The sequence below is a fragment of the Lissotriton helveticus genome, chromosome 2_2, assembly GCF_964261635.1.
Source record: "Lissotriton helveticus chromosome 2_2, aLisHel1.1, whole genome shotgun sequence".
Taxonomy (NCBI): domain Eukaryota; kingdom Metazoa; phylum Chordata; class Amphibia; order Caudata; family Salamandridae; genus Lissotriton; species Lissotriton helveticus.
The window spans coordinates 305,893,288-305,920,192 of record NC_136060.1 but is presented as its reverse complement, the minus strand read 5'-3'; the positions used below and the strand labels follow the sequence as shown (position 1 = coordinate 305,920,192).

Below are 26,905 nucleotides of genomic sequence, written 5' to 3'. Positions count from 1 at the left end.
ACGTTCTCACAGTCGTTATAGCAGTTAGGATATCCTGCCGAGTCAGCTCTTTTGCCCTCTCCACAGACTGTTTTTTTTTTGCAAAGCAGTTTTATTATTTTTTTTGTTTTAAAAATTACAATAGGGACGATACCTGCACGCAAGCAGTAGTGGACTTTTTGACATGTAACATGGGTATAGTATAAATACATTTGTATAGGGGCGTGGCTTGAGCGGCGATGTGAGCAGACGTGCTCTTGTGGAGCTCCCCCCGCCGTTGGCCTAATCACATGCTATCAAGGCGGATTTTGGGGTACCCAGACTCTCCCAGCAATACCCCTGAGTGCTAGCAGGCTGTAGTTGGGTTTCCACGAGCAGTGACTCCACGGAAGTGCCCTGTGAGACGCCCTGTGCGAGCGGACGGCTTGGCGCGGACGGAACCCGCCTCTCCGCCATCTTGGTGCACTGCGGAGGCGACTTGCTGCCGGCTCCGGACAGACGCGGTGGGCGCCGACGGACGTCTGCCTGCCCTCTTTTGCCCCTACAGCGTGGTGAGACTGGCCGGACTGAGTACGCACAGACCCACCTGAGGGGGGAACAACCTGGCTGCGTCTCCCTGACGGCTTGGGCGCCTGGCGCAATCGGCGCCCGCCTTTTTGAGGCACTGAAGCGGAGGTCCAGGGCTTACTGTCCAGGCCGGGGACTGACCTCTGGGCGATCCCATTCTCCGCTGCATTCCGAAGAGACGGGGCAGAGCTGCGACCGGGGGCCGGACGGTGCTCTGGTGTAGGCGGTGCCCCCGGGGCATGTTTCGGAGCAGACGGCGCCCGGCATCTTCCCGGCCTGCGCATTGGGTGTGCAGAGCCACGGCGGACTACCACGGCGGAGAGACACGGCGGTGGGCTGCCGATCTTAGCAACGTCCTGGAGCGGTCCTTCCCTCTACGATCCCCTGCTGGCACTCGAGCGGACCAGGTCTCAGCGAGCTTCCCTCGTCATCGCCGGCGAGGAACAAGAAGAGGCGGTGCACGGTGCCCTGGCGGTGTGGGGTGCCTGCTGCTCTGATCAAGCGGCGTACTGTTGGCGAGGGCTACCCCTACAGCGTTGACCCCTGACTGAGGGTCTGGAGCGGAAGGATCACCCTGCGCCGGATCGACCGGCCACGAGGTACTTTTGCCCGGCGGGTCCAGGACTGCTTGAATTGCTTTAGGGGGGGTGTTGGGGCCCGCTGTTGCGAGGGTCGAGTGATCGGAACTTTGGGCCCTTGAGTACCCGGGGTGCGGGCTGACTCTCGGGGCTCCACGCCTGTGTGCTACCCCTGTGTGCCTCCCCTTCCCTCTTGGCCTTGCTCTTACGTGCTATTTCGAGTGGGGGGCCCAAGCTGCAGCGGCGATCAGCGGCCTACAGCAACCTCTCCTGACCACGACGGACGATGACGCGCACGAATAGAGGCGCCAGGGCTGATCCAGCGACGGCCCCTAAGGATAACACTGTGACGGCCATGTGGGGCAAAGCGGGGGCACCGACGGCCGGGGAGGGCCCATCCCGAGGGGCGACGGACTCCCCGCCGGTCACACAGGCGTTCATGGCCGCCTTTATGTCTGACCTCAAGGCTGAGATCGGCTCCCTGAGAACTGAGGTACATTCATGCGTTACCGAGCTTAAGAGGGAGGTCACGGAGCTGGGAGACCGAGTGGACAGCCTGGAGAGGACCATGGACACGCACACGGAAGACCAGGAACATCTGTGGCAGCACTTGACAGCCCTTGAGGAACAAAACATTGAGCTCCAGATCAAGCAGGAAGACTTGGAGAACCGGGGTCGGCGCAACAACCTCCGTATTCGTGGCGTGCCGCTCGGCGAAGAGGGGAAGGACGTGATGGACTACGTGGCGCAGCTCCTCCATGAGCGGGGTGATGAGGATGTATCGCCCCCCACTCTTGACCGGGCACATCGAGTGGCGGCCCCTGCGGGGAGGTCGGGCCTTCTACCGGACATTCTCACCAGGGTGCATTTCTTTGTAGAGAAGGAGGAGATTTGAAAGTGCGCGAGGGACAAGCCTGACCTTCAATACAAGGGCCATAAGATTCAAATTTTCCAGGACTTGGCGCCCAATACCCTGAAGCGGAGGCATGCATTCCGTCCGGTGACGGAGAAGTTGCGGAGCATGAACATTTCATACCAGTGGGGCCATCCCTTCGCGCTCATCTTCCAGTGGGAGGGTAGGCGCAAAGCTTTGCGATCATACAACGAGGCGGCGCGGCTCCTCAATATCACGTCTTCTCCCCCGGAGAGCCCTTCTAGACCTTCGTCCCGTAAGAGAACGCCGACTGGACCGGACTGGACCACGGTGCCACGGAGGCGACGCGCACCGCCTGTTGATGTACCCACACACAGCCAGGCTCGGCAGGACGTTATAGCCCACATTAGAGCTCTAGAGGAAGCAGAGGCTGACCCTGAGGAGCGCTCTCCCAAGGTGCGTCCTCCTACGCCGTGAAGATGGCATCACACTTGCTGCACTCCTCCTGAGGTACTGTTCTCAAATCTCCTTCTGCAGACAAGGGGTTAAATGGCGGAGGGGGGGTCGGATGGGCTCCTGATTCCTCTGTGCTGGGCCTGGGAGGGTGGGGGCTCCATACCTCCTAGTGCTTTCTGACAGCCATGTCCCTCTTGAACTGCCCCCTGGGGAGTTACATCCCGAAGGACATTCGAACCCGAGGGTGTAGGATGCCCTATCCTGGGGACAGTGAACTCTGGCCCTGTTGGCCGCACTTCTACGGTTCATGCTTCCAGCCCACCCGACTGATGAATGTTTGGTTTATGTACTTGACTATCTCTCTCTTCCTCTCTTTTCTTCTTTCTCTTACCTTCTGTGCGGGACCTGGGAGGGTGGGTGGAGTGGCGGATGGGGCCGGGAAAGGAGGGACCCTTGTCTGGGGTGTATGGATGGTGTGTGACTTGATGAGGATGGCTCTGATTGCGAATCTTAGGGTTCCCTGCCATGGCAAGTAATGTGAATAGACCCCTAAAGATCCTGTCCCTTAACGTTAAGAGCCTTAACTCGCCCAATAAGCGCAAGCAGATATGGCATTACCTTATGCGGCATGACCCAGACATCGTTTTCATGCAAGAGACCCACCTTCTTCAGGCTGACACTGGGCGCATGGCACATCCTGGATACCCTCTCCAATACTGGGCGGCGGCGGACACGAAAACGGCAGGGGTGGCGATTTTGTGCAAAGCTGGCATCAGGCGGGGGAGGATAGGCTCTTCCGAAGTGGTGATGGCCGTTTCCTTAAGGTGACTGTTGAGGTGGGACTTCGACGTCTTACACTGTGCAATGTGTATGCCCCTAATCTGGCGCAGGATCGTTTCCTCCGAGACCTCTTGCGTGATCAGGTACTTCAGGGTAGCCCCTCCATCGTCCTCGGGGGAGATTTTAATTTGGTGTGGTGTCCGAGGATGGACCGGAGTGAGGGCTCCTTTCACGGGGCGGGGGCGATGTCTCTGGCGCTTCGACCTAGGCTTGTTTGACGCATGGCGATACTTCTCCCCGGATAAGAGAGAGTACTCTTTTTATTCGAGTGCCCACCGCTCTTATTCTCGCATCGATCATGTCTTCCTGTCTCATGACCTCCTTCAGGATGTGGTGGATGCTGGGATGTCGGACATATCCATCTCGGACCATGCACATGTGGAGCTGCTCCTCCGGGATCCGCGGGACGCCCCCCCCCCCCCCCCCCCGAGAGCGGAAATGGTATTTGCCACCGCACCTCCTTAGAGATGCAGCATCTGTTGAGGACATTCGCACAGCCATTACCTCCTATTTTGAGTACAATGACCTGCCAGAGACGCCTTTTCCGGTGGTCTGGTACGCCTTTAAGACCACGATACGGGGCCACATTACATCCCTTGCGATCGCGAGGGCATGAGAGAGGAGGGTGGTAGAAGACGGCTTGGTGAGGGACCTGAGGGTCGCGGAGACGCAGGATCAGGAGGGATCCACCTTGAGGACACGGCGCCGCCTGGCGAATCTTCGGGGACTGCTGCGTGCGAACAGGGCTGAGGGCTCTCTCTTGGCTCTGAAGCAGTTGCACTTTGACGGAGGGGATAAGGTTGGGAAACTCTTGGCGAGACGGCTGAGGGTCAAAGCGGCCATATCCCATATAGCGAACGTGGTGCTCCCTGATGGGTCTCGAGCGACGGCGGCAAGGGACAAGATGGGGACGTTCCGGGATTATTACGCCTCACTCTACACGGCGGACCCACCGGCCCCCGCCCTGTCGGAAGAAGTTTTGGAGCAATATAGCGGGACGAAGCTGCACCCCCTTACGGCTGAACATCTGGAGGAGCCGATAACGCTGGAAGAGATAGCCTCGGCTCTTAAAGAACTGAATCTGGGGAAAACGCCAGGCCCTGATGGCTTGCCGCTCTCCTTCTATCGCCTGTTCCAATCTCAGCTGAGTCCCTACCTCCTTCGGCTCTTCGCCTCTTTTGATGATGGTCAGGGCCCTTCCCCGGACATGGGGATGGCGGAAATAGCCTTAATTCCGAAGCCTGGGAAGGACCCCACGCTTTGCTCGTCGTATCGCCCGATTGCGCTGCTCAATACCGACTTTAAAATATACACCAAGGTACTGGCTAAGCGATTGGACCCCCCATATGCCTGACCTCGTTGACCAGGACCAGGTGGGCTTCATTCGTGGCCGCCAAGGGGCCGATAATGTGCGGAAAATTGCGCATTTGGTGGGAAAGGCGAACCATTGGCGTATCCCGGCGTGCCTCCTCTCGTTGGACGCTGAGAAAGCGTTCGACCGCGTGGACTGGTCATTTCTCCGGGCGGTCCTTTGTAAGGTGGGGCTCGGTCCAAAGATGGTTGCCATGATCATGGCGCCTTATGCTGCGCCGAAGGCTAGGATCCGCGTGAATGGGAGGTTAACAGACCCGATCACCATCGGGAGAGGGACTAGACAGGGCTGCCCTCTCTCGCCCTTATTGTTCGCCTTGGCGATAGAGCCTCTGGCGGATTAGATCAGGCGAGACCCGGGCATCCACGGCATTTCGATGGGTGGACAAGTCCATAAAGTGGCGCTTTACGCAGATGACCTCATCCTTACCCTTACGGAGCCCCGACAGTCTTTACCAGCGCTCCACGCAGCACTCTGCTCCTTCGGAGGCGCCTCTGGTCTGAAAATCAACCACGATAAATCGTGGGTACTTAACCTTACGATCCCTCCGGCCGATGTCCCCTCGTTAGAGCAGTTATGCCCCTATCGCTGGACTGATCGCCATATTAGATACCTCGGCCTATCCCTGACCCCCTCCCTGGAGGATTGGTCGGCACTCAACTGGACGGATTGCCGCAGATCCATCCTTGATGACCTGAGACGCTGGAAACCACTTATCCCTTCGTGGCTGGGAAGGCTAAACGCAATCAAAATGTCTATCCTGCCTAGACTCCTTTATCTGTTTCAGTGCCTTCCTACACCTATCCCCTTGCCAAACATTCGAGCCCTGCAAAAAGACTGCACTAACTTTATATGGGGTGGTAAGAGACCCCGCTTCTCTCAGGCGCTTCTTATGGCCCCGCGAGATCACGGAGGGCTAGCATGCCCTAACCTAGTGGATTACTACTGGGCTGCTCACCTGCGCTTTGTGGTTGAGTGGGGCACCAGGCGGAGCGAGAAGGGGTGGCTCCATATGGACAGGGCGGTTACGGGCCGTACCATCTGGAATCTGGCTTGGATTCATAAAGCGGGGCGGTCCCCGAGTGCATATTTGGCGGTGCCCACAAAGACAGTACTGAACGTGTGGGACAAGATAGCGGTACGGAGAGGTCTCACGACTTTTCCCTCCCCGCACACCCCTATTGAAGACAACCCGTGGTTTCCACCGGCTTACCGCACCAGAGCCTTTTGTAAATGGACACAAGGCGACTGCAGAGTCCTTACGGATCTCTTTGATGGGGGCACCCTTAAGTCTTTTGCCCATTGTAAAGAGGAATTCCGACTTCCGCCTGAGACTGAGTTGCAATTTCTCCAATTGCGCCATTGGGCCTTGACGGACGCGGTATACCCAGGGGCCACCCAGGCCTTTACCCCGTTCGAGCGTCTAGCCCGCTCCTGCACTGACACGAAGGGCCTAATCTCCCCGATATATCGGATTATGCAACACCCTCAGGCTCCCCCCTTGCAGCCGTACCAGCAAAAATGGCACGCGACGCTGGGTGCCGATATAGCGCCGACACAATGGGCTCGCCTGTGGGGAGATATCCCCAAAGTATACCGCAGCAAGAAAACGCGTACAAAGTAATGACACAATGGTATTACACACCACAGCGCTTGCACAGAATGTTCTCCTCTTCCTCTCCCGGTTGCTGGAGGTGCCATCATGTGCTGGGGGACTTTCTACACATCTGGTGGACCTGCCCCCCGATCGCTATCTTTTGGAAGGAGGTTCTGAGCCACATAAGAGGGGTTCTGGGGTTCCCCTTGCCTGATGCCGCTAGTACAGTATTGCTGGGAATCAAACCTGCCAATTTGCTTGCTCTGACCCGTAGTGAATGGAACATATCATTGCAAATGCTGGGTGCTGCCAGACAACTTATTGCCCTGTACTGGAAAAAGGTGGAGGCCCCACCCCTTGCTGCATGGTTTGGGAGACTCTGGCATGTCATCACTATGGAAATGCTTTCAGCAAGACTACAGTATCGCACTACACGCTTTGAGAAAGTTTGGCAGCCACTGGTGACTTATCTGTGCAAGAGTGAACATGCGAGAAACATGCCTCCTAAGCTGCGGGCGCTGCGTTTAGTGGATGATGCTGTGATCCCCTTTACCCCCCGTACTCCCCCGAGGTAATGGCCCGCGAACCCGGCATGGATCTGCTGAAGGGTGCCTCGACAATTGCTCCTCTCCGGGTCCTATCACTCCCCCTTTCCCGACTTTTTCTTTTCTGCCTCTCTCTCTGCTCTCTCTTGACACTGTCTCTATTCTTTTGTTGCCTTCCTCTAGGCCCCCGGTTATATGTTGGACCGCTATGGTCCGATGTTTGTTTACGTTTTGCCCACTGGTTGCTGCTCGACCCTCAGGGCTGGACCTTATGCGTAGGTGACAATTGGGCGTGATGGACTGCACACAATGCTCTTTCACGCGGCCGGCCCGATTGGGTTGTAGAAAAAAGAAATTGCAGATCATGTACACACAGTAGGTTATTGCACTTAGAGTTATGTGTCGCGGCCGGCCCCTTGGGGGTTGTAGGCTTACCGCTGTGTAAGTGTCACCTTTTTCTTTGCGTATCCCCTTCTGGGGGTAAAATAAAACAGATGTTGAAATAAATACATTTGTATGTCACAATCGTGCTATCAGGATCATGGACTTAGTGTGCATTGAGAAAAAGATGATAACATTAGCATCAAGTTTGTGAGTACAGTCACATTTGTGTCTATCAATCAGTTTAAAAACGAAACTGTGGAGGAAAAGCAGGTCAACTACAGTGGACATATGGGTCCAGTAGTCCAAGAAATTATGTATATTATTGACTGTCCACTGTTGCGTGCCTATACACAAGGTAATATATAACAAGGGTAATACCATTAGTATTTGCACTGTGCTAGGCGGTATCATTAGCTTAGAAAAAGAAGGCAAAACATAGATTGCGTTAACTTACAAAAGAAACATACAAAACCTATGCAACTGTTGTTCAGTCCTTAACGTCCTATTGAGAGTTGTGTGTTGTTCTCACTGCCGGGGACTACCAGCTACCTTCCTAGTATCCAGAGTTTGTGCTAGCCCGTTTGTACAAGTAGTATGTGGTACAGCACTTAAAAAAAGGAAGGGGGGGGGGGAATTGGCACGGTGTACCCTCTGCCCAAACTCAGAATGGCGTAAGTTACCCATGGGGTGTAGGTCAGGGGAGTCCCCTCCTTCCATAGCCACAGTGAGCTGTGGCTTGATATAGAGAGCATCCCAGTACGTCGCAATGGGAATCTTTTGCAGTCTCAGTGTTTCCTCACGCCTAATGGCCATGCTCCCTGCTTTCGCCCACGCGAGCACTGAGTACCGCCAGGCCATTATTATGAGGGGGTTGGGGGTCAGCCTGCCTGCCGCCGAGCCGGGAACTGAGGGCAGCATGTCCTTCCCGCAGCTGGGCTACCCGCAGTACCAGAGCGCCGGCCCAGGAGCAGTCTACGCGACAGTGGAGCGCCAGGGACTCCTGGCTGCAGCCGAGGGAGCCCGGGCAGGTAGAGGCAGCGAGCTGGGAGCCAGCAGCTCGGCCGCCCTCACCGCCTCGGTGCTGGGCATGTATGTGGCTCACGGGCCCTACAGGGCAGCCCCAAACTGCAGCGCCTTCCTGCCTTACACCATCGAGCTAGCGCTCTTCTCACAGATGGTAAGTGTGGGCGCGGGGGCAAAGGAGCAGCGGAGAGGCTGAGGGAAGGAAGGGGGAAGTCCCGACTACAAAGGGAACGGGCTGAGAAGGAACAAAAAGAGCCAGGGAGAACGAAACACACCCAGGAGTGCCTTCACTTCAATTTCATGCTCTGCTCTGACTTATTTAAAAGGCAGCATGTGTGGCTTAGAGGTGCGGGCCGGCCTGCTTTCCAGCTGCGCTGCCGAAAACACACCTTTTGCCGCTCTGTGCAGCGTCCGGCGCAGGACGAGCGCCGGTCGGAGGAAGGTGTACGGGCTGCATTTTGGGGAGCACAGCTGTCGACAGAGGCTGTGGCAAGTGCAGGCTTGTGGAATACAAGGAGCCTGTGCAGCCATCGCAAAACCGAAAGCGATCTCTTTTGGAAAAAACAAAGCTGTGAGTGGTGCGTGCACGCGCCCATATGCTTTCAATTATCGCGCCCGTGTCTGGGCACGATAATTGAAACCATAGGACAGGAAATGCGTGTAATAGACACCAATAGGCCAGGGGCGGAGCTATGCGCCAGCCTCTGGCCTATTGTGTGCTATTTAACAAAACGACACGCAGGGAAAGGCCAATAGCAGGCCGCAAAGGTAAAATCACAAGCACGAGCGTGTGCATTTCCCAGGTGCGTTTTCAAAACCCGGACAAAAGGACTCTCGCTGCGTGAACACTGCTACGCAGTGTATTGCTAGGCGCGAGACCTAAAAAAACGGGGCCTTCTTCAGGATTACTGGTCCTGGTGTCTCACAGCAAATATAGGTGAAACAGTACCTGATTCACTTGATAGGTTATGGGAGTGCATCCATTACATCCAGAGAGGGCAACAACAGTGTAAACAACTCATCTTGCGCAGAAACAATGCAAGCATCCATCCTTCGGAGGACAAATACAGCTACAGCAGCGCAAGATTTTCCCCATCACAGGACACTAGCCATTCATGCTGCAGCAGTGCGAGCTTTGCTTCCTCACAGAACACCTATAGCAATGCAGTAGCAAATGAAGCTACCTTCTATCACAGAAGGCAGCAATTGAAGTCTTCCATCCATTCCCTGCAGAACAGATTTAGCAGAGCAGACTATTGAAAGCCAAATGGGTGATATTCCACGTCTGTATCCTGAGAGTCCTGTTGGTGTCACTCGGGGACCTGCTGACACTGCTTTAACTGCTGGTGTCATATTCCACAGACTTGCTGCTAATTTCTTTCGATCCTACTGATGACATTCAAATTTTCAAGGAATATTAGATTTCAAAGGATGAGACCTTGCTATAGGAATACAGACATCTTTCCTATTCATGGAGTGAAAGAGAGAAGAGGAAAGCAGCAAGTGACCAGTATGGCCCATTTAAAAACAGAAAGGCACAAAAAAACGCATTCCTATGCTGCCCTTTTGCTCTCCTCTCACCATTGTCCTTCTGTCTCTGCATTCCCGCTCTTTATTGGATAATCCTTGGTCTACATCATTTTCCCTCTACCCATCCTCTCCCTCTATCCATTCTATCTTTTCCTAACTTTTCCTTATTTGTCATTTTCTTTCCCTCCCCCTCATGTGCACCTCTTCGGCTCACACTTCTATTTCTTGGCAGTCTCTTCTCAGTTTCTCATTTTACCTTCATTTGTCTTTCATTCCTTTCTCCGCAATGCCTTACACTCTTCATTCACATCTGTGGCTGTCACCCCCTTCTGTGACAATTGAACCTATTATAAACTACACACGTTAGACTCTTCTCATTTTACTCTATTTCATCCATGTATCTCTCACACACTCCTCTTGTTCTTACTTGGCTCTACTACTTCTATCGCTGCGTCCACAAACTAGGGCCATTCACTGCCTTCCTTTTCGTAAATGCATGAGCATCCCACTTACTCTTCTCAATCTTATACCGTCCTTTTAGTATGTCGCAATCTCCTCTATCACACTCTCCACTCACTTAACCATTTCTGTCCATACTCTGATATACTGCTCTTTCTATCCTTCCCGCTTCCTAAAGCTTATCAAACTACTTTAACACAGTCAACTCCCCATCTTATCTCATACACTCCTCTGTTCTCTCATGACTTCCTTTCACATATCTTCAAGTCTCACCCTCTTCCCACCCTTCTCTTAAAGACTCTCTTTTCTGTACCACACACTCCTGTTACATCCCATTTTTATTCACATGCTCTCTAGCCTCGCAATGAAATGCTACTCACAAACTCATTCACCCATTCCATTCCCTCTTTCAAATCCTCCTTTCCCTCACAAACCCCACTTACCCTTCTCACACACAATTCCCCTCACAGTATGCCTTCTCTTCCTCGTATCATTCTCTTTTTTCTCTCCTTTCTCACAAGCACTTCCACATTTTCGCTCTCCCTGTTGAATAGATGCAATACTAAAAGATGGCTGTGTTTTTATGTTCGTTATCACCAGGTCAAATGATATTAAAAATTATGCTGACAAAAACAAAGCTGTGTTACACAATTTGACAGTATCAACTTAGAGCAGGGGTCTCTAACTTATTTTGCAATAAGAGCTACTTAAGTTCAGTAATAATTATCATGAGTTACTATTATTTTTTGTGTTGCAATAATGATCAGACAAAAATACTTTACTGGATCCCATATACAAGAATACTAGCAGTGATCACCTCAGCTCAAACAGGAGCGGTGCCAGTAATAATGTACAAAAGGTGTTATCAATGTGGAATGACTGTATGTGGGTAACACATATCAGCAATAGCTGTAACGCCCCAGCAAAAGAGTAATACATTTTTTTTAAAAGTCTCCCCATCGCTAAATGATTTATCAATTATTAGCAGTAAATATATTTTAGAAATTCATCTATTTTTCTTCAAACATCAGCATACAAGTTCTGAAAATACATACACCTACGTCTCATATATACAAGTATACATTTTAATATTCATATGTTAATACAACCAAGCAAAATCTTTACTTTAGTAGGCAAAGATGCACACAGGAGAGCTACCAATGGATAGCTGGGAGCTACAGGTAGCTCACATGCTACTCGTTGGAAAAGGCTGACACTGCTGAGGAGGTCTGAAGAGAAAATCTTTTGCTGAATGGCAAACAAAGCAGAGCAAGATGAAATGTTTGTGTCATTAACAAATTACTGGAGTTTGTGTTAAAACTTTAGTTTTCAAATTTTGAAAAGTAGCCCTCAACTCGTAGGCCACTGGTATAGACCTTTACCTCCTACGTCATTGGTATAGAGCAACCCTGTCACAGTCAAAGTTACTAAGTGCTAGCCAGGCACAAAGGTGGTGATCTCTTCAACAAATGTTAGCAAATACAACAGATCTCGCCTAGAAGACCTACATTATAGACATGCTTGCGGCTGCTGTGCAGCATGAAAAAAGATGCAATGATGCGGCCGCTGCATTATTTTGTAGCAGTGTGCTTGCGTTCAACATATAGGAGCATGGTAACAAAAGGACGCGTTTTATCTAATAATCCAACATAGATCAGTAAATTCATAAAAAGTAGCACAAAAGCACTGTTTGAAAGCAAGGAGGGAAAGCGTGCTTGATAGATAAATGAACAATGGAGGAGCAGTTCGGTGAAGAGACGGGGGTAAATCAACACTGGGTTGAGGAGAGAAGCTAGAAGTGGGAGCGAAAACTGGCAAAAGAGAACAACATGAAGCTCAGAGAGGGGCAGAAGAACAAGGGTGGAAGAGATCAACACAAATTCAGGAGGGAGAGGGAATCATAGGGGCGCAGAGAAAACAGTCAACGGGAAACTGTACGATTCATTGAAGAGAACGCAGTCCTCGACCAGTCCCAATCTGGACTCCGAAGCAACCACAGCACAGAGACCGCCCTACTCGCCGCCACAGACGACATCCGCACCCTCCTGGACCAAGGCGACTCCACAGCCCTCATCCTACTCGACCTATCAGCGGCCTTCGACCCGTCTCCTACCGCACACTAGTCGCCACACTACACAACGCAGGCATACAAGGATCAGCCCTGGACTGGATTCGATCATACCTCACCGGAAGAAGCCAAAGGATCAGACTCCCACCCTTCCTCTCCGACCCCACGAAAATCACATGCGGAGTCCCACAGGGTTCCTCCCTGAGCCCCACCCTCTTCCATGTCTACATGGCCCGTCTCGCAGCCATCGTCCGATAACACGGCCTTAACATCGTATCCTACGCCGACGACACCCAGCTCACCCTCTCCCTCACCTAAGACCCCACCACTGCCAAACTCAACTTCCAGAATGGAATGCAAGATGTCGCAGTCTGGATGACCAACAGCTGCCTGAAGCTCTACGCCCGAGAAGACAGAGGTCCTCGTCACCACCCCTTCTGCATAGGACAGCATCTGGTGGCCGACCGCCCTCGGAAGCCCACCTACCTCCTCAGACCACGCCAAGAACCTCGGCTTCGTACTCGACTCATCACTCACCATGAACCAACAGGTCAAAGCCGTCACCTCCAGCTGCTTTAACACCCTCCGCATCCTCTGCAAGACCTTTAAGTGGATCCCCCCTGAGTCAAGGAAGACAGTCACCCACGCACTCACCTCCAGCAGACTGGACTATGGAAACGCACTCTATGCCGGCATCAACAAGTCCCTACTCCGCAAACTCCAGACAATACAGAACACCGCCGCCAGACTCGTCCTCTGCATCCCCCCGACACGAACACATCAGTCAACACCTACGAAGTCTCTACTGGCTCCCCGTGGAGAAAAGAGTCACTTTCAAAATCCTCACTCACACCTACAAATGCCTAACAACGGACCCAAATACCTCAACGACAGAATCAACTTTTATGTACTCAAAAGAAACCTCCGATCTTCCAACCTCGTACTGGCCGAAACCCCGTGTATCCACAGAGCCAGAGCAGGCGTAATATCCTTCTCTTACATTGCAGCCAAGACCTGGAATGAGCTACCGGCAGGCATCATGTGCCTCCTTGAACACCTTCAGGAAGATCCTCAAGACCTGGCTCTTTGGCTAAACAGATCTGCGGATCCCCTCACGCCTTCGCCCCCATCCCACTCAGCACCTTGAGACACTCACAGGAGAGTAGCCCGCTTACAATTCCCTGATTGATTGATTGATTGTAGATGGTGAAAAAAGCACGAGGGAGACAGATGGAAAACACACACTCATGAAGTGCTCGAACAAAAAAAAGTTGTTCTATAAACGTGGGCATAGGAAAGAGAGGGATAAAATGTCGATTCTCCATCGGAGGACTAAACACAAGATTGACAAAAAAGCAGTCAAACAAGAAACGGCCAAATGAGAGTGACAGAACGCCAACCAATGGTAAGCAATGGACAGGCTCCTAGTCCTGTATTTTACTGGTAAGTCAACAATATGTCTTTCACAAATCGGCCCAACTTAAAAATTATTTGAGTGACAACGCACCAGGTGCTGTGCAATCCCAGCCTTGGTGCTACAACTGTTCAAAATGTTGAGAACTGACACTGAGTGGCATGATTGAAAACAAGGGACATCCAGTTGGATCCCAGATCTGGCAGTTTTTATTGAGCTTGAACTCGCATCCAGCCTGGACCCAGTGCATTATGCTGAATTATTCCTCATGTATTTTGTAGACACTGGGACATATTCAGCAGGACTTGCACATTGTCTGCTTCCCCTTCAGAGTATCACATAGCAAGATGTGAGGGGATCTTTGTTATTTTCACTTTCAGCTGGGCCCAAAACAATGGCCTAATTTAAAAGGACATCAGATGGCCACCATCCAGGCTGTGTAGTGTCTGGAGCCTGTAACCTGGATGCCTATGCAATGGAGAACAACAAAGACACACAGCTTGGAATTAATTTACAAGTACTTAGGAGAAACTATGGTTTGGAGGCAGGTTTTGACGTTGTTCAGCCCCTTTATGTAATATGAATGCACAGTCAGAATGTCAGATGATTTGTTTGTCTGAATGACACTTTAATTGGCAAATACTTTTGAATATTTTAGAGCACAGCTTATCCCATTGTAGGGTGTCAGATCGCCTTACATCACAGACAAATCTTTCAAGTGTGTAAATCAATGTACAAGATATGATACATAACACAGTGAGGGTTATAATATATTACCCATGCTGGTAGTCATAATATTTTAGGAGTGCATGATCAGAAGAAACACAGTAAGGAATTACAACATAATGCAGTGGTTGGGGCTGTCTGTACAAACAATACTTTATTACTACCCAACGAAGGCCTTCTCAGAACACCCAGAATAATGAACACACTGAACAAAACAACAAGGATCTAAATTATTTCCTCGCAGTTTGCATGCAGCTCTTTGAATCCGATTCATAGCGCACATTAGTATGCTAGAAATAATGCAATTTATGAACTGCAAGTCGCAAAAGGATCTCTGAGACAAAAGCAAGTAACCTGCTTACCTATCAAGTTAAGAAATAGGTGATCTGCATGGTGTGTGATGTACTTTGAACACAAGTATATCAACCCTGTGTCTTATTCATCAAATTTTCTGTCAAACCTGACTAGACCAAACATCTTTCCAGGAAGTGAATTAACCCCCAGTTATCTTACTGTAAATATTAGACCCAGAAAAACGGCATGCACACACAGACATATGCAGTCAGTATCTTAACTCTGCAATTTATTTTTAATGCAGCCTCTTTGTGAACAATTAAGCCAGAACAGATTTACTATCATATTTTTCATTGTTGCCAATCTAGTTGCAGCGGTTTACAAAAAAAATCTATACATTGACTGTCAGACTCCTCCCCTCGTTAGTCCATCCCCTTTCACCTGCCACACCTTGATCCCCCCCCTCCCCCCCCCCCCTCACAATGTATGGGTTCCCGGGGAACATGTTTTCAAATTACAGCACTTAGTTACAGATGTACCTACAACCAGGCCCGAACAGATTAACATCAAGAATAGCTGCCAAGTTTCCGAGGTTCGTGCGTGGCGTGCTGTGCCAGCCCAGGCATTTCTTTTTAAATTTGGGACTTGTAGTCTTGTTTTACAATACAATTACAAGACCAAAAGTCCCATATTTCAAAGAAATCTCGACTGGAGCAGCACATCACGCATTAACCAGACAGATCCCTGCTCCTTAACCAGCAAACAACGGCTGCCAAACCAGGTCGCCTATTCTATTATTCAGCACTCACGTTGTTCTGACCCGACTACCACTAGGACCAATTGTCTGCTCGCAATATACCAACACCTCCCTTGGCCCACTCCCCCAAGATACACATACCCTCCTCCTCCCACGTGAAGCTGCTCATTCAACCCCTGTTCACGGTTTAGAACCCCACGTGCCCTGTCACCTTGGTATCCACATCAGCCAGACAGTCCCTGCGGAACTGATCGAACAGGCCTTGGCTCTTGAGGCGGTTTACGATCTGCGCCACCAACTTCGGGTCCCCAGGCTGCGGGTTAGCCATGGCGGCGAACTGTGCCGTTTAAATACTGGCCATGGCAGAGGGAGAAGGCTCCGCTCTTTTCCCTACTGGCAGACTCGAAAGTCCTCAAACCCTAAAGCTGTCAGCGCTGCAAAGAGCGCCCCCCTGACCCGGAATCCGAAGGTGATTGTTGACAAACAACGACTACTCACTTCCGCCTAGACGCCTTCTCTGAAACAGTAGCTGAAGAAACGCAGCGACCCCTACCGATAAAAAGCAAGCCCTACGCAAATAGGATGGTTATCACGTACTCGGTGCGTCCATCATAAACGTCTTCCCCGCAGCACCCCCCTCCCGGTCTGGTTTTAGACCAGTCTACGCATGTGTAGCAGGATAAAGAGGGACGTACAGTGGGTTGCGCTAACAGAGGGGGGAAGAGGAAGAAGGGGTGAGGGTTTGTAGCGAAACAGCTGGGGAGGGAGAAAGTTATGGGGAAAAAAAACGCTAATCAGAAACACACACCCTACAACCAGGGCACAACTCCTCAATTTATTTATGCGTTTTTATATAGCGCGGACTTTACCCGAAGGTGTCAGAGCGCTTCACAGTAGGAACATAACTGATACATGAGAACATTACAAGTGAGAAAAATACAAAAGCAAACGTTACATTAAATGAAGCAAAAATGACAATCGTGTGCCAACAAAATACAAGAGGTAGCAAACGGTGCATTACAAAAGTGACAATCGTGAGCCAACAAAATACAAGAGGTAGGAAACGGTGCATTACAGGTGGAAAAAGTGACGTGTGCTGGTTACAAAAGCGTACAAAATAAACATAGAGGTATAATACTGCAATATAAGGAGGACACTCAAGCACAAGAACAAACGTTACGTAGGCACTGGTGGCACTTGTGCAGGTATCGAAAACAACCAAATGTAAGAGGTAGAAAACAGTGTGTTACAAGAGAAAGTGACGGGTGCATGTTACACACAAGTACAAAACATAGGTAGAAGGATAATACTGCAAAAAATGGCAGACTCTCAGACCACAGGAGCACACTGGGAACACACTTCCATAGTCAAGTTAGTAGATTTTCTAAATGGAAGGGTTTCCTTCAGATAATAGAGAGGGCATGGACTACATTTGGAAGTGTCTTTGAAGGAGGAGAACTTTGAGGTCCGATTTGAAGGCCTGGGAGGAGGTGGTGGTCCGGAGCTGAGGCGGAAGTGAGTTCCAGATTCTCACTGCGCTGCCAGAAAAGGATTGGGCCATCGATCTTTCCTTCTTGAAAGTGGGAGGTTCAAGCAGTAGATTTTCCGCATTTCGTGATGGTCTAGAGCCTCCAGAGAGTTTCAGTTTATTCGCCAGGTAGCGCGGGGAGGAGGAGTGCAAGGCGTTGTGGGTGATGCAGGCAGTCTTGTAGATAGCTCTAGCCTCGATGGGAAGCCAGCGGAGGGTGGATAGCATGGGAGTGATGTGGTCTCTTCTTTTGGCCCCAAAAATGAAACGAGCGGCTGAATGGAGAACAGACTTAAGGGGGGACAGGTGGGATTTGGGTAGGCCAGTCAGATGAGAATTGCAGTAGTCCAGTCTGGAGAGGACCAGCGATTGGACCAGGGTTTTAAGGTCATGCTCCGGGAAGAAGCGACGAATCCCCCAAAGAAGGCGCAGTTGGTATCGGGCAGACTTTGCAATTGAATTAATATGGGAGAGTAGATTGAGTTTTGTGTTGAGTATGACACCAAGGGATCTTGTGCTGTCAACAATGATGGTGGTGAGTTACAACGGGGTGGACCCTAAGAACTCTCTGACCTGGGTCAGTTAATCAGGTTTCACCACGTCAACAATGATGGGTTTATTGTTCAGCAGATTCATCTGGTCCATCCATGATTGAACCGGGGGAGGAGAAAGTGAGGAGGAGAGGAGGAGGAATTCAGTTTTGGAGGGATTCAGAATCAGTTGATGTGTTGACATCCAGTTTTGAATGGAGTCAAGGGTAGAGCTTAGGATGGAGAGATCGTGAGTGGAGGCAACCTTGAGGTAGATTTGAGTGTCGTCTGCGTAGAGATGATAGTTGACCCCAGATTTACTTAGGAGATTTCCCAGAGGTTCCAAATCGAGATTGAACAATGTGGGTGCAAGAATAGAGCCTTGGGGAACACCTTGACCCACCGCCGAAGGAGATGAAAGACTGTCCGCTATTTTGATCATTTGGGATCTATCAGAGAGGAAAGAAGCAAACCATTTCAGCACAGTGCCCTCCATGCCCATTCTCTGTTGAAGAGTGTTGAGGAGGGTGTTGTGATTGACAGTGTCAAAGGCTGCCGAAAGGTCGAGGAGAATTAGAAGACAAGACCCCCCCGAGTCTAGTATTCGCAGCGCGTCATCGATCACTTGCAGCAGGGCAGTTTCAGTGCTGCAGTTTTGAAGCCGGACTGAAAATTGTCAAGAAGATCATTTTCCTTGATATGACGAGAGAGTTGTTTCGCAACACATCTTTCTGTGATCTTCGCAAGAAAGGGTAGGTTAGTGATAGGGCGGAAGTTGTTGAGGTCATTCGCCTCCGCAGTGGGTTTTTTAAGCAGAGGGGTGACCTGCCCAGTTTTGAAGGGAACAGGAAGGGAGCCTTGACAGAGTGGGAGGTTGACCAGAGTGGTCCAATAGGGAAGAGAATGGGTATAGAAGTCAATGGCAATGGCACTAGGGATTGGGTCGAGCGAGTGGTTGGAGGGCTTAGTTTCGAGGATGCACTTGAGGAGGACATCTTCAGAGATGGGGTCGAAGTTCTGCCAAATGGCTAGTGATTTGCGCTCCTCTGGAGGGGTAGGATGAGCGACCTGAGCCACAAGTGATTTCACTTTTTTGTCAAAGAATACAGCGAAATCCGCAGCTTTCTTTGTAGAATCCTCCAAATTGGAGGTTGGGGGAGCGAAGTTGGTATTCTTGATGAGATCAAATAGTTTTTTGGGTCTATTTTTGGCTGAGTCAAGGAGTGTTCTGAAGTGTGATGCTTTCCCCAGGAAGATGTGCTTGTGGTACTTGGATCTTGCTGAACGAAGCGTAGCCAAATTATCGGTGGAGGGTGCTTGCCCCCATTGTTTCTCCAGAAGTCTTAGGTGCTTCCTTTCTTCATATAGGGATTTGTTGAACCAGGGTGCTGAGGGAATGGGCCTTTTCTTTTTGCTTTGGAGAGGAGCGCCGCTATTGATTTCGACTGCAAGGACTGAGAGGCATTGTGAGGTGAGATTGTCAACATCTAGGTTCGGGTCTAGCCTTGGAAGTGACAGCAAAGCTGATTCACAGAGGGAAACAGTGTCAATATGTTTAGCGTCACGGAACCAGGAGGTAGCCCTCTTAGGTTGGCCAAGAGTTATAGAGTGAGCTAGGTGAAGAGAGAATGGGATGAGGAGGTGGTCAGACCAGTCTACGTGAATAGGGGTAGCGATAGAAAGCATGCCTGCTTTAGAAATAACAAGGTCCAGGATTGAGCCCTTAGAGTGTGTTGGTTCTGTGCAGTGTTGGATAAGATCGTTTGTAGAGAGGAAGGTGGCCAGCAAGTTCGCAGAAGAGTCATGCAGGGAGCCCCAGTGGAGATTGAAGTCACCCACGAAGGTCTGATTGTCACTTTGTGTGTATTGGTCGCTGATGAAGTCAGTGAGTTCCTCCATAAACGAAGGGCCGCTGCCAGGTGGGCGGTATATGACATGGAATCTGAGGGTTGAGCGGTGGTGTATTTGAAGCTCAAGAGATAGACATTCAAAAGTGCGGAAGGCGCTGATGGGAAAAGCCTTGAGTTGAAGATCCACCACCACCAGCAACAGGTTGCCCGAAGAAGCTGGAACAAGATCACAGCCGACCAGCTCACCGCTTCCCTGAACCAGCACCCCCCCGCCAGCTCAGCGAACCCCAGCCAGGCCGCCGACAACCTCACGAAGTGGATCAACAACGGCGCGGACGAACTCGCCCCTCTGAGAACCCCGCCCAGCAGACCCTGCAGCAGAAAAACACCATGGTTCACCGACGAACTCAAGAGCTCCAAGAAGAACTGTCGAGCCCTCGAGAAAGTCTGGAGAAGGGAACCAACTACGGACAACATGACCACCCTCAAGCTCGCCACCCGGAAACACCACCAACTGATCCGCGCCACCAAGAAAAATACATACAAGGACCGGCTGGACAACAACGCACACAACTGCAAGGAACTCTTCAACATCGTGAAAGAGCTCTCCAACCCCAACGCCGGAAACAATGACATCACCCCGTCGCAAGACCTCTGCAACTCCCTCGCGTCCTACTTCCACAACAAGATCTCGGACATACACAACAGCTTCAGCAACCAACCAACGCAAGCCACAACCGCAACAACGCCACCCACCACCACCCTCCGCACCTGGACTCCGATCAGCACCGAAGACACCATCCGCACAATGAACTCCATCCATTCCGGATCTCCGACTGACCCCTGCCCTCACCACGTCTTCAACAAGGCCGACGCTGTCATCGCACCCCACCTGCGGGACATCATCAACACCTCCTTCGACACCGCCACCTTCCCTGAGAGCTGGAAGCACGCCGAACTCATCGCTCTTCTCAAGAAACCCACAGCAGACCCCACCGACCTCAAGAACTACCGTCCCATCTCGCTCCTCCCGTTCCCGGCCAAAGTCATCGAGAAGACCGTCAACAAACAGCTGGCCGCCTTCCTCGAGACGAATGGATCCCTCGACCCCTCACAGTCTGGCTTCCGAGCGAACCACAGCACCGAGACCGCCCTCATCGCTGCCACCGATGACATACGAACTCTGATGGACAACGGAGAAACAGCGGCCCTCATCCCCCGGGACCTCTCCGCGGCTTTCGACACTGTCTGCCACCGCACCCTAGTACAGCGCCTCGGCAACATCGGAATCCAGGACAAGGCACTGGAATGGATCACCTCCTTCCTCGACGGAAGAACACAGAGAGTCCGCCTACCACCGTACAAGTCAGAGGCCACCAAAGTCATCTGCGGCGTCCCTCAAGGATCCTCACTGAGCCCCACCCTCTTCAACGTCTACATGAGCCCCCTCGCGGCCATCGCACGCCAACACAACCTCAACATAATCTCCTACGCCGACGACACCCAGCTGATCCTCTCCCTGACCAACGACCCCGCCACCGCCAGAGCCAACCTGCACGAAGGGATGAGAGAGGTAGCCGAATGGATGACGACCAGCCGCCTGAAACTGAACTCGGACAAGACGGAGGTCCTCATCCTGGGCTCCTCGCCCTCCGCCTGGGACGACTCCTGGTGGCCCACCGCCCTGGGCACCGCACCCAAACCGACGGACCACGCACGCAACCTGGGCTTCATCCTGGACTCCTCCCTCTCCATGACCAGACAAGTAAACGCCGTCTCCTCGTCTTGCTTCAACGCCCTCGCCGCCGTCCCCCGCATCCGAAGAGCGACAACAGGAGGAAGGTCCTTCTCCTACCTGGCCGCCAAGACCTGGAACTCACTCCCGACCGACCTGCGCCTGACCCAAGACCACCTCTCCTTCAGGAAGAAGCTCAAGACCTGGCTGTTCGAGCAGTAACGGCACCCCCCCCCCCAACCCAGCGCCTTGAGACCCTACGGGTGAGTAGTGCGCTCTATAAATGACCTGATTGATTGATTGATTGATTGAAGGGAGTTTCTAAAGATGACTGCAACACCTCCCCCAACTTTGATAGGTCTGTCATTCCTGAAAATAGAGTAGCCTGTGGGTAGAAGGAGATCAAACATAGAGTGAGAGGTATCGTTGAACCAGGTCTCTGTTAGGAATAACAGGTCAATATTGTGAAGGGTGATAGTATCAGAGATTTCGATTTTGTGTTTTATTGCAGATCTGCAGTTGTGGAGTAGGCAGCGCAGTTCTGTCGAGACTATTTTGGTGACGGGGTCACTGGGGCTAAGAAGGGTGATAGGGATATTATACCTATATGAGGGTGCACGGGAGGGTTTAGGTGGATGCTTGGTTCTGACAGAGGAGATGGTTGGAATAGAGTAGGTAGTTGGGTTACTCGGAGATGCTGGTTTAAGAAGGGTGGCGTTCAAGGGCTTGTGTGTGATGTCAATAAGCATTTGCAATGCAATCGGTTGGAGCTATTGGCGTGTTGCAGATGACAATGTTTCTTTCATAGCTGCCAAGGTTTCAGATTGCTATGTGTGACATTTTCATAATTTAAGTGAAATTATGAGTGACATTTCCACAACTATGAGTGACACTTTCTTGCGCGCAAAATCAAGCAACGAAGACGAGGGAAACATAAACATATCAGAAATGACACCCATTTGAGCAAAGTGACTGCACCAGAAAAGGCACATTTTCACAGCGTAGGAAGTCAGTGCAACGAATGGAGATCATGATTTACAGCATAGCCGCCACGTTTTCAGATTAGTTATGTATGACATTTCCATTGCTGGTTCTTGTTGGGTTTGAGGCTTTTGGATAAAGGAAACAAGTGAAGGTTTGGCTGGTGTGAAGGAGGCAAAGTTGTGGGGGAGGAAAAGTTGAAGGCTGCTGACGGGGACTACTGTGGTGATGTGTCGGGTGCACCTCTTCTCAGCACAACAGCTGTTCTGATTTTCTGCATTTTGTCTACGGAAGACAAAGCCAAATTAAACGCAAACCCTTTGGGTTTGGTGGTGGCAGTTGCTGTGCATGAGGGTAAAATGAACATTTTGGTCAGGGCCGGACTGAGAACCAAAACCGGCCCTGGCAAAGTGCTCGGCCGGCCCCCCACACCCCCAGGGGGGGTTTTGGGGGTGCTACCGCGCTCGTTGCCAGGGCCAGTTTTTGGCCGATTTTGTTACAGGGCCGTTTTTGCAGCAACGCTGCAAAAACGGCCCTGTAACAAAACCAGCCCCCTGAGGCCCAAAACCGGCATCCACCCTTGCGGCGCACCGAGGGATTGCCCGGTGCCCGCAACGGCCAGTCCGGGCCTGATTTTGGTTACCAAGAAAAGTTCACAGGGAATGTTAATGTTCACAATGCATTGAGTTTATGCCTTGGACGCCAGGAGGCAAGGTCGGGACGCGGCGGGCAGCACAACTCGACATTAGAGTTCCCCGCTGCTTTAATCCTGACCGACCTCACTTCCTTCCTGTTCCAGAGTTCTTGTCATTCCTGAAGTTTTCAGTCAACAGGTGTGACCTTTGGCAGGCAGGAGTGACTTCGGTCCGCACTGGGCCCTGGGGCAGGTGCATTATTAAGTACAGATGCTACCCACATTAGCACACACACAGAAGCCATTAGCACTCACGTTTAATTGTCCATTAGAGGCCATTCTCCGCCCAGCCCATACATGCGCTGAGAGGGGACAGCACTCTGCACCCATTGATCGTAACCGACTTCCCTCTGCGGATCCAGTCCTTTTAGACGTTACCAACAGCTTAATGTAGATGGTTTTCTTGGGCTAGAAATGGAAGCAAAAAGAAATACAGGGAGATAAGTCGAAAGGCCGGTTTGCCAGACGAAGACTGTGAAAATCCGGTGGAGGTGTGGGAGAGTCTGTAACATTAGCCATGCCTGTCAACAACAACTGCTGCCATTGGAGAGGTGAGCACTTCCAACTCGTGAGTGGTATCTTGTCGCTCCCTTTCCCTAGCATAATAATCCTTTATCTACTTATTACTGAACTGTTTCTACTATTGTAAAGTGCTGGAAAAGCTGCAACCTGTCCGTGTCACAGGGTCATACCACCATGGTCTTAGCTGTCTGCTGTACCCAGTGTGCGCTAACAATACCAAGTGACACAAGTGCACTAGTTTCAGCTTCATTGAAGCTCCTGGGCCGGTCCGCCCATCCAGCGCCCAACTATCCTGACACTGACGCACTCACTGACCGGACACACTACCACGTTCAAACACCCCCCTCCACCCAAGCACACCCTGTACAGGAACCAGGCTTCTCTCTTCTGTGCAGTTCTGCGGTCAGAAGGGGTGAGCAGCAACCTAATATCAAAAATATGCAAAGTGTTCACCGCTGGTGGCATGTACTCTGACGCCCTCTTTCACTCTGCTAATCCTGAAGTGCATAAATAAGGCTTGTTAACAATTTAGGCCTAGGAGATCATACCTTACTGACTGAGGCGAGACTGAGCCGACAGCAATTGGCGGGACGTAACCACATAGACTTCCTCGACAACGATGAACGCCAGGCCACAGTCTCTGGCTCAGCTGTATGTGCTGCCTCTACATGATGCTCAGAGAGTTTCGATGTAGCTGTGGCCCTTCGGTCATCAGGTCAAACGTCGCCGGGTATATGAACATGCAGCACCGTGCATTGAGTTTATGCCTTGGACGCCAGGAGGCAAGGTCGGGGCGTGGCGGGCAGCACAACTCCACATTAGAGTTCCCCGCTGCTTTAATCCTGACCAACCTCACTTCCTTCCTGTTCCAGAGTTCTGCGAGTGCTATGATTGCGGAGCCATGCCCCTCGCTGCAGTTCCTTCAAGTTCCAAAATAAACTCACCGCCGGCAGCAGGCGCAGCAGGATGTGATGTCACCCGCGGTGCCAGGTATGGCTTTATCTCATTTAGGCGCCCCCCTGTCTGTAATGTTATAGTAGCTTTTGTGCACTACCGTGCGAGAGCAGAGGACCGTGCAGCAGACATAATTTTGATACATTGTAGCAGCCAGTGAGCTGCCTACCAGCACTCAGCCTAGCTCAGCGGTAAACATCCTTCACAACGCGGTCAAAACACCGCGTTGCCATTACGACGCGTCTTTTACAACGCAAGTCGTTACCACGACTTGCGCTGGAGGGCACTCTAGACTAAGGAATAGTAGATTTACTATTCCAACACCTTCCCTACTGTACGTAGGCTGGAGTTGGAATGGTAAATCTTACTATTCCTAAGTTCAGCACCCTACAGCGCAAGTCGTGGTAACGACTTGCGTTGTAAAAGATGCGTTGTGATGTACCGCGATCATTTTGATCGCGTTGTAACATCATACAACCTGCTCAGCTACAGCTCCAAGCCGACAGGAGCAGTCTGCCTGCAGTGCCAGTTTAGCTGCCACACTCCATAATATTACAGTTTTAGGCAGCGCTCCGGTGAGCTTCAGACACTATGCAAATGCGTGACAATGCATTTCAGTGCGGTGATGCGGATCACCACACTGAAATGCGTTAGAATCACGTCTGATTCGTGATACTTGACAGGACTCTGTTATGTTTTTTTGTTCGCAGTGGAGTTGAATGTACGGTTATGTCTAACCAGCAAAGCTTTACCTTATATACTGAATACATAGTAGTCTTTCGGTTCACACTCGAGTAGATAGAGGAGAAATTATGTCTCAAATTTAAAGCCTTTGTAAACAAAGCATTGGCAATACGTGCACTGCTGTTCCTGACAATAAATAAATACATTGGGGCTGTTAGACCTGCAGGTACCTTAGGCCAAATAGGGACTGTTGGAATTGTGGGTCTCTAGTTGGCAATGGCATACACCTTTGACCAAATAGGGACCCTTGCTTCTAAGTCAGGGAAAGGGGATAACACTCCTGGATAACTTCTGCCACCCCCTTGGTAGCTTGGCACTAGCAGACAGGCTTATCTCAGAGGCAGTGTGTTAAGCATTTGTGAGCACATACAGTAATATAGTGTAAACACTACAGATGGACACTACACAGGTTTTATAAAAATAAGTATTCTTTATATAGACTTATCACAAAACCATAAACTACAAAAATCCTTAATACTGCAATCAATAATAATTCTTCAAGATAGTAGAAATAGTTAAAAAATAGGTTATTCACTTAAAAGCAGTCTTTAGCAACAGATAACCCCAACAGGAGTTATCATGACATCAAGGCAAAGAAATCACAAAGTACGGCGCAGACCGCGAGGTGCACGGTGTCGGGCCCAGAGTCAAAACAGACCCACACAAAACAGTACCTTTGAAAAGCGAAAACAAACACAGCTCATGGCATCGGGGAGTTGCTCTGTCATTGGCGCGTTGCGGGTCGTTTCCTTGCTTCGGGGGAGATGATGTGTCGGTGTCCTGGATGCTGGAGCAGGCAGAGGAGGCGTCGGTTCCTGACGGGAGAGGAGGTGACGTCACGATGGCTCTGAAACCACGGTTCCGTATGATCTCACGATGCCGATGGATTCTTGACCACCCACGTCGACGATACGCTCCACGAAGATGACGGCTTCGGAGCAGCACAGCAGCAGGTGTCGGGCGTACGTCGCAAGTCGGAGCAACGCTCACGGCTATGGCAGGCTGACAGTGTCGTTTGCTGGCGTCGATGTGGCATGGCTGCCGGCATCAGGTCTACATGCAAGTCGGAGCAGCGCTCACGGCTTGGATGCAGATGACAGCATCGCTCGCCGGCATTGGTGTTGCAGAATTCCTTCTGTATCAGCTAGAACAGCAAGTTCCAGATGCAGGCAAACAGAAGGGGTGAAGTCTGCTATCCCTGAGATTTCGGTCAGGAGCAAGCTCAAATCAAGCCCTTGGAGTAATATTCTGCAAGATGAAGACATTTCTTTAAAAGTTCCTTCTCCTTTCCTTGGCAATGAAGACACCACTGCAGGCCAACCCAGCAAACAGCACACTGGCAGAAGGGCAGTCAAAACTCTTGCAGTTTCCTTGATCCTTCTCTTTTGCACAGGTTTATCTTGTTTTCCCAGAAGTGATCTAAAGTTCTTGGGCCTGGGCCCCAATATTTATACTAATAAACACCACTGGGTATGGGCTCCCAAGCAGCAAGGCCAAGCCACAGCCTTATGTACTATAAACTAAAGAAATGCCAATGCTGCCTATCTCAATTTGAAATCAATTTTTCTTCTCACCCTTGAATCAAACATAAAGTGAGGAGACCTCAGTTTCTTGATTTAATCTTTTTGTTTGTTTTAATTCACTTCATTAGAAATATTCAAACTTATTTTGTTCAAATTTTTTTTTTACTATTTTCAAAAACACTTATAACACACAATTTATGCAAAACATTCTATGCAATAGACAAAAAACCTCACCCTTCTATCATCATTCACACTCAATGTCATATCAAAATCACTATCAAACATTCCCAGACAAACTCACAATCATACCATTCGTATTTACAAAAAATAAATAAACAAATTTCTCAAAAAACAAATTTTACATAGCCATAGATTACAATG

The 26,905-nt window shown here is 50.6% G+C and overlaps 1 protein-coding gene across 2 annotated transcripts in view; it reads right to left on the bottom strand.

Annotated features, from left to right (window-relative positions):
• BOD1L1 (biorientation of chromosomes in cell division 1 like 1) overlaps positions 1–15,913 on the bottom strand; it is a 500,752-nt gene extending 484,839 nt beyond the window's left edge. For both annotated transcript variants that reach the window (XM_078678462.1, XM_078678463.1), the window contains exon 1: positions 15,675–15,913. In XM_078678462.1, the coding sequence (XP_078534588.1) occupies positions 15,675–15,791 (117 nt within the window). In that variant the 5' untranslated portion in view covers positions 15,792–15,913. The remainder of the gene's footprint in view (positions 1–15,674) is intronic.
• Positions 15,914–26,905: the final 10,992 nt, after the last annotated feature.